At 36.4% G+C, this 8,779-nt stretch overlaps 1 protein-coding gene across 1 annotated transcript in view; it reads left to right on the top strand.

Annotated features, from left to right (window-relative positions):
- Nucleotides 1–8,779, top strand: part of PLK4 (polo-like kinase 4) — a 41,926-nt gene that overhangs the window by 725 nt on the left and 32,422 nt on the right. The window contains 3 exon segments of the mRNA XM_006903632.1: nt 57–152; nt 4,370–4,465; nt 4,546–4,660. Coding sequence (XP_006903694.1) covers nt 57–152; nt 4,370–4,465; nt 4,546–4,660 — 307 coding nt within the window.

Below are 8,779 nucleotides of genomic sequence, written 5' to 3' on the forward strand. Positions count from 1 at the left end.
CCACCCTTCCTGCTCTCGTGAACCATCACACATAATCTTTTATTTTAACTTTTAAGGATTTTAAAGTTGGAAATCTGCTCGGTAAGGGATCATTTGCTGGTGTCTACAGAGCTGAATCCATTCATGCTGGTTTGGAAGTTGCGATCAAAATGGTAAGAATACATTCGGTTCTCCTGTGCTTTACAAGTGACAAAAGATGTGTGCGATCTGAAATGTCAGAAACTTCTTACCTGTCAGCCTTTTCTTTGATTATAATGTTAAAATCATTGTTTGAGCAAAACAGAATAGAGCCTCGTCCAGCAGTTGAGTTGAAGCATAGTTTTGGAGAGCCTTGACCATGGTTAATGTCCTAGTATTTCATCTTTAGTAATGTCCAGATGATGATGTGTGCGAGAGTGTCAGAAACTGACCCATAGCTGACTCTTCAGTGGGGTTTTCAGAGGCAGTAAATAGCAGGAGAGGAGATTGCCTATCCTCCCACAGAGCATCTGGTGTATTCAGACCACCTATTTTTGGGATTTCAACACAGCTTCTTACAAGTAGGCCACCAGGACTCCCACCAGAGTTCCCTAAGGGGACACTACATGGTTTAAAATAAGAAAAGTTGTGTGTCAGTCTTGTATCCTTTCTCCAAACCAATTTAATCTGTATGCTGCTAAGAGTTATTCAAGAAGCTGGTCACTGAAGAAGAATGTGACATCAGGATTGGAGGAAGACTCATTAATATCCTTCGGTATGCAGATGATACAACCTTGCTGAAAGTGAGGAGGACTTGAAGCAGTTGCTACAGAAGATGCAACTCAATGTCAGGAAACTCACCATTGGATCAATAGGCGGCAATATGATAGAGAAAAGATTAAAACTGTGAAAGTCTTCATCTTACTTGGATCCATAATCAATCTTAATCACAGCAGGTAGGAAATCAGGAGATGGGAGGTATTCCAGTAGTAAAGTCGGTAGTCAAGACCTTTCCAAATTTTGAAGAACAATGATGTTAGTATGAGGACTAAGTTGTGCCTGACCAGCGATGATCTTTTCAGTCACTGGCTATGCTGCTGAGAGCTGGACATTGGATAAAGATGACAAAAGAAGAATCGATGCCTTTGAACTGTGATGTTGGAAGAGAGTACTTACCCCTTGACTACAGCAATGGCCTTGAGTATATTTTGAGATTTTGAGGTTGGCACAGGATAGGACAGGGTTCAGATCTGTTCATGGGTCACCATGAGTTATACTCAATTTGATGTCACCTAACAACAACAACAACAAAAATGTAAAGAATTGATGCCTTTGAGCTGTGGTGTTGGAGAATAGTAGTAATTAATGAATATCCCATTCATTGCCTAAAGAATAAACAAATATGTCTTGGAAAAAGTCCAGCCAGAGTGCTACTTGGACACAAAAATAACAAAACTCAAAAATTTAGGACATGTTGTTAGGAGTTTATTCCTTAGAGACATCTGCTTGAAAAAATAGATTATCGGTGAAAGAGAGGAAGACTATCAACCAGATGGATTGCCACGGTGACTGCAACAGTGAGCTCAAGTATGCCAGAAATTATGAGGATGGCACAGGATAGAATAGGGTTCAGATCTGTTGTTCATTGAATGCTATGAGTTATATGAGGACACCTAACAATAACAGCAATTTTCAGTAGTCTCGTTATCTGTTGTAATTATTTATACTTGAGATTGAAATTTTAAGTAAAATATTTTCTTTTCCAGGTTGACTTTTAAGAAAAAATTTTATTAACTATTATTTTGAGATACAGAACTCATCAGGACTCTTGTTTTTCTAGGTCAGGCATGCTTTCTGCCTTTGACAGGACATGGTCCACAACACTTTCTATTGTTCATTTAGCAGATTTTACTGCAGTTGATAATTATTTTAAGCTCATTTAATCTGGATGAAAACTTTGTGAAGTAGTATTTCCATTTTACAGTTAAGTGACTGAGACTTAGAAGAAATAAGTAACATGCCTAAGAACACTTATTTATTATCTGGTTCTTTAACCTGGGTACCTCTGATAATAAAATCCATGTTTTGTTGCTGTTAAATTCTGAAACTTGCTATGAGTTATCTCCATTGATGCTACATTGATAAATATTTTATAGCACTAAATATTCTGGAGATATTAAAAAGAAAAAATGAACAGCAAGGAAGAGTGAAAGAAATAAAAAACTCAAGGAAGCAGTCCCCAACACTGATGTCCCCATAAATCATAGCATCCTGTAGCAAGTAACACAAAAAACTAATTGTGCCAAGCTACTGACCACTCTGACCCAGAGTGGATAGAATGGGGGGGGGGGACAAAACAGGACAAAATTCATTCATAGGATCACACAATTTGATGGATGGAAGGAGGTAGAGGTGAAAGAAATGGGAAAGATCTGGTGTGAAAAACAATGTATACAAATTTTGTAAAAAAAACCCAGTATAAAATAAGGGGGGGAAAAGATCAGATTTACTGGACTAAAAGATATTGGAGTAACTCCCGACATAATTAACCTAAAATACCCTTTTAATCTAGAACTAGAACTGCTTCCTGAGGTCATCTTTCAACCAAATTATAGATTGACCTGTAAAGGAAAACGTAACACCTAAAAGCAAAGTACTTTAGAATAATCAAGCAGCCAAAACCAAAGGGCAGCATTTACCCAAAAAAGATGAGAAGGCAAGAAAGTTACAAGGAAACTACTAGAGAGATGAAAATGAAGCAGAGGGGGCAAATGGAGAGAATATCAGCATCACAGTATAGTTTATGTATGAATTGTTGAATGGAACACTAATTGGCTGTGAAATCTTTTACCTGAAAAAACACTTCAGAAAATAAAAAACTCCTTTATAGAACCCTTGAACTCCAAGAAAGTTCTTGGGCATAACAAAGGGTAGGAAAAGGAGGAGGGCATTAATAAAGGACTTATTCAGGTATGACCCTAGAGTTTCCACCTTCTCTTCAGCCAATGTTTTCTTTATTTCTTTTTACTTACTGGACTTTTAGGTAAGATTTTTTAAATAAAAAATTATATATGTGTGTGTGTGTGTGTGTGTGTATAATATACATATAGATAAAATAGATAAAATACATATGACAATTTTGCCATTTTTAGCAATAAATGTAAGGGATGATAGAAGGAGAGATGATGCCTTTGAGCTGTGGTTCTGGAGAAGAGTATTGAATGTACCATGGACTGCTAGGAGAACAAACAAATTCATCCTGGAGAGGGTGAAGCCAGACTGCTCCTTGGAGGCAAGGATTCTAAAGCTTCGTCTGACGTAGTTGGGACATGTTGCAAGGAGGGACCAGTCCTTGGAGAGGGATGTCATTCTTCGGAGGATGGAGGGATAGTGCAGGAGAGGAAGAGCTTTGATGAGATGGACTGATTTAGTCACTGGAGTAATGGGGACAGGTGTGTGTCAGAGACAATAAGATTAGCAAAGTATAGAGCAGAATTTAGGGCTGTTGTACATAAGGTTGCTATGAGTCGCAGGCAACTTGATGGCACATAATAACAATTAGAGAGCATTAAGTATATTGCAGTGTTCTACAATCATTAGCACTGTTTATTTTCAAAAATTTTTTATCAGTGCAAGTTGAAACCCTTTCCCTACAATCCATATTAACTAACTACTGATGACTCTGCATGTTTCATATTGGTGGAATCTTAAAATATTTGTTGTTTTTGTGCTTAGTTAAGATGTTTTTCAAGATTCTTCATGTTATAGGATGTATCAGAACTTCATTTCTCTTTGTAATTAAATCATATTTTGTATATATACATATGCACAGGGAGCTCTGATGTGGACAGTATCTAGTTGCGAACCCAAAGGTTAGTGGTTGTAATCTGCTAATCACTCCATTGGAATTAATCTCCTCTTATAAAGTTGTGAGGTCAGAAAACCTTTTAAGGATTGCTATGAATTGGAATTGGTTTGACACTAGTGGGTTGGGGGTATATAAATGTACCACTTTTAAAAATTCATTTATGGTCTTGGACACGTTGGTTCTTTCTACCTTTTGGTTACGAATAATGCTGCAGTGAACATTGATATCCAAGTATTTGCTTTAAAGTCATTCTTTTTCCCAGTATATGCTTTAATAGGAGTGAGTGAAATTTAGGGAGCTCTGGTGGCCTAGTGGCAAAAAGCTGCACTGCAATCCCAGAAGTTCAAATTGACTAGATGCTCTGCTCCTATCTCCTATCTGCTCAGTCTCCTCCTATACCAGTCAGATCTGATTTGACAGTACACACACACACACAAAATAATAAAATTTTAAAAAAAAAGAGTGGAATTTGGTCAGCTGGATGACAATTTTGCTTTTGAAAGTTTATCATTAGCGTCTAAACCCTTACTCTGTTCTTTTCAGATAGATAAGAAAGCCATGTACAAAGCTGGAATGGTACAGAGAGTCCAAAATGAGGTGAAAATACATTGTCAGCTGAAACATCCTTCCATCTTGGAGGTAAGATGTACATTTTTTTAGAAGTTGCTGAGGAGACTAAATTTTTCCCTTGTAATTTATTATGTACTTCTACATTGCAGCTTTATAACTATTTTGAAGATAGTAATTATGTGTACCTGGTATTAGAAATGTGCCATAATGGAGAAATGAACAGATATCTAAAGAACAGAATGAAACCCTTCTCAGAAAATGAAGGTAGGCATCCTTTTCCCCCCTTATAGTTATATATATGTACTAGAACAGATAGTAAAAAACCAAGTTCTATGTTTTTGTGTAATAATAATTGTCTAAATGTCTAAATGTCCTACAGCTTAGTATTTTTAAAGGAATATAGCTATAGTGTCATCTAGGTAAAAAAAATAGAACACTGCAGTGCCCCAGGAACCTTTCATTTTAAAGAATTTAAATATTCAAAACACTCTGGAAACTTTTTATTAATAGATATTTTATGTTTAAGAGGATCATTTTTGCTGTATGTATGAACATATAGAGGTGCAGCATTGAAAACAGGAAATTATTTTAGAAATTCCCAGAAATGGTGGTAACTTGTTCCAGGCTGATTGCAGGACAAACGAAAAGATGTTGAATTTCTTACTTATTTTGAAAGTAAAAGTGACTTCTCTTGCTGAAGTAATAATATTATGATTGTGGAAAAGAAGGAACCAAGAATATTATTTTGATTTCTAGATTGAGTAACTTAGTGGTTATGGTGCCATTGACTGAACTGGAAAAGTATGGTGTAGTGAGTCTGACATGTTTATGTAAAATAAAATTTGATGTGGCTGAATCAGCTCAATTATATGTCAAGTAGACAGTGACATCTCTGAGTATAAAACTCAAATGGGAAATACAGCCTTCAGATTTAATTTAGAAATAAGCATAAATTATTAAAATTTATATAAAGTATTAGAAGCTAGTATACAAGATAGTGTTTATAACTTGTGGTATAAAGATCACAACTAAAGCACTTATAAATACTATAAGGATAGAAAATTATCATTGTCATTTAATTAAAATTATGACAGAAGCTATTGGCACAGTTAAGAGACCGAAATAGGATGAAAATATTGGCAAAAAGTAACCTGCAAATTATTGTTAGAATCATTGAGAATACATAAAAAGATAATTAGAAAAATGGACAGAACGAATATGAGGATATTGTCTACAGAAAATAAAGTAAAAATGGCCAGTAAACATTAAAAATGTTCAAACTCCATTTCCATAGAAAGCCAACTAAAATAATAGCAACCGTGTATCTTAAAAATAACAGCTTTTTAGAGGATGATTTGGTATGATATGATATTGCTAAATGTTCCTACCTTTCAACCAACTGGTTCTGTTTGTTGGATATATAATAAGGAAGCTCTCCGTGCTAATGTGCAAGAAAATAGGCCTATAGAAGGTAGTTAACTCCTTTGTTTTTGTAATCTGACAATGCCAAAAATGATTCAGATGTTCAGCAGTTAAATAAAATTAAAGTCTGAATGTACTGATGGAGAAATAGCTCCAAGAAATATTGAAATGTATGAAAGTGTAACGAAACTGTTTAATATTTGTTTTATTGCAATAATGTATATAAGCACATAGAAGTATAAAAGGATATATAAGACTGTCAGCAGTGATTACATACTTTTAAGAGGATTGAGAGTTATCAAACTTGCTTTTCCTTACAACTAGATGGTATTTATTAATTGATTATTGAACTGATAATGGGGCTGGTTTTTGGTATTTTTTTCTTTTCATTTTAATACTAGTTTATTTACAGAGTTCTTAAATGTTTTTCACACTAGATCTTTCCCATTTCCTTTACCCTCCGTCCACCCACTAAATTGTGTGACCCTCTCATTAACCACCCACTCCCACTCCTACCCATCCTTACCCCTCTTGCTTCCACCATCCCCCACCCTTGAGTCCTCATACATGTTCTACAACAATGGTCTTACACAGTATTTGTCCTTATGGGACTGAGTTAATTCACTTAGCACAATGCTCTCCAGTCTTTCCCAAGTTAGGTAGTGATTTACAAAATCATTGCTCCTGCGTGTTGTGTAGTATTCCATCGTGTGAATGTATCATAATTTCCCAATCCGTTTGATTGTGGCTGGACATTTGGGCTCTTTACATGTTCTTGTGATGGGGAATAACACTGCTATGAACATAGGCATACAAGTCTCCATTTGTGCCTCAGTTCTCATTCTCTTGGGGTATATTCCAAGGGGTGGAATAGCTGAGTCATATAGAATTTTTATGTTCAGCTTTCTGAAGAAATGCCAAACTGTCTTTGAGAATGGTTGTACCTTTTTACAGTCCCAGATAGTTGGTTTTTTATGCAGATTTTTTTTCTCCCAACACTTTCCTTCATTGACATTATGTTTCATACAATTATTCCCATACATTGTGTTTTATAAATTTAATCTCCATTGGACTACGCCCACCATTACCCTGTCTTTTTCAGGTCCCCACCAGATCTTTCCCATTTCCTTTACCCCCTCCCTCCACTCACCAAATTGTGCAACACTGATTTCCCCTCCACCCATCCTCACCCCTCTGCTCCCACCCCTTTCCACACTTGAATTGCCATACATAGTTTACTAGTTAACCTTCTGTTTTTACATAATGGCCTTTTGCAATATTTGTCCTTATGAGACTGAGTTAGTTCACTCTCAGCATAATGCTCTCAAGTCTCCCAAGTTATGTAGTATTTTTCAAAATCTTGACTCCTGAGTGCTGTGTAGTATTCCACTCTGTTTACCACAATTTCTCAATTTATTCGGTTAGAATTGAACATTTGATCTGTTTCCATGTTCTGGTGAGTAATGCTACTGTGAATAGATTTGCTATGTGCAAATCTCCATTTGTGTTTCAGTTCATGTTTCCTTGGGGTATGTTCATAGTAGTAGAATAGATGGGTCATAGAGAGTTTTTCTCTGTTCAGCTTTTTGAGGAAATGCCAAACTGCCTTCAAGTGCGGTTGTACCATTTTACAATCCCACCAACAATATATGAGGGTTCCCACTTCTCCACATCCTTTCCAATATTTATTGCTTGCTTTCCTGCTGAGCTTTGCCACTGGAGTGAGATGGTATCTCATTGTGATTTTTATTTGCATCTCTCTTATTGCCAGTGATTTTGAACATTTCTTTATGTGTCTGTTGGCCATCTGAATGTCTTCCTCTGAAAAGTCTTTTCATGTCTTTTGCTCATTTTGTGATTGGGTTACTCATCTTTTTCTTGTGGAGACCCTGGTAGCATTCTGTAAACTTTTGTTAAGAGATCCTTGTCAGAGATGTTGTTGCTGTATGTTTTTTCCAAGTCAGTTGGTTTTCTTTTTACCGTACTGGAAAATATTTTTGATGCACACAGATTTAATCTTTCAAAGGTCTCATTTATCAATTTTATCCTCTCCAGATTGTGCATTTCTGGCTGTATTTATCAGCCTCTTTATACCATAGGTTGGTCCTTCTAAGCTTGATTCCATTTTGTCTCCTATAAACTTTATGGGTTGGGGCTCTACTCCCAGGTCTCTGGCTTGATTTTTGCATATGGTGTGAATTATGGATTCTGTTTCATCTTTCAGCAGGTTTCTGTAGTTTTGCTAGCACCACTTGTTGAAGAGGTTGTCATTTCCTTGTTTGATAGCTTTTGTTCCCTTGTCGAGTAACCACTTGCCATAAATAGATGAGTCTATATCTGGGTTCTCATTCTGTGTGCCTATGTGCGTGTTATTGTACCAGTACCATACTGTCTTCTCTTCCTCTTCTGTCTTTGCAATGACCGTTTGTACTCTTCCTGGATGATTCCCTTGATATCCTCCCACATCTCCTCTGGTCTTTGCTCATTAGTGTTCAAGGCCTCAAACCTGTTACTAAGATGGTTCTGAAATTCAGGTGGGATAGATTCAAAGTCATATTTTGGTTCCCGTGGATTTGGTCCAAAGTGGATGTCAGAAGACACTCTAAAAATTGCACTGGAGCGCAGAGAAGCCAAAGCACAAAGAAGACTTCAAGATACTAAAGAATTGAATAGAAGATTTCAAAAGGCAGCACGGGATGACAGAGTAAAATATTGCAATGAAATGTGCAAGGAGTTGGAGTCAGAAAATCAAAAGGGCAGAACTAGCTCAGCATTTGTTAAGCTCAAGGAACTGAAGAACAAATTCAGACCTTGAGTTGCTATAATCAATGATGCTTTAGGCAGAATGTTATATGATCCAGGAAGTGTTAAAAGAAGATGGAAAGAATATACTGAGTCACTGTACGAAAGGAATTGGCAGACACAGAAGAATTTCATGAAACAACATATGAGCAAGAGCCT

This window comes from Elephantulus edwardii, unplaced genomic scaffold, assembly GCF_000299155.1.
Source record: "Elephantulus edwardii isolate Elephantulus edwardi_28Jun2011 unplaced genomic scaffold, EleEdw1.0 scaffold00058, whole genome shotgun sequence".
Lineage (NCBI taxonomy): Eukaryota > Metazoa > Chordata > Mammalia > Macroscelidea > Macroscelididae > Elephantulus > Elephantulus edwardii.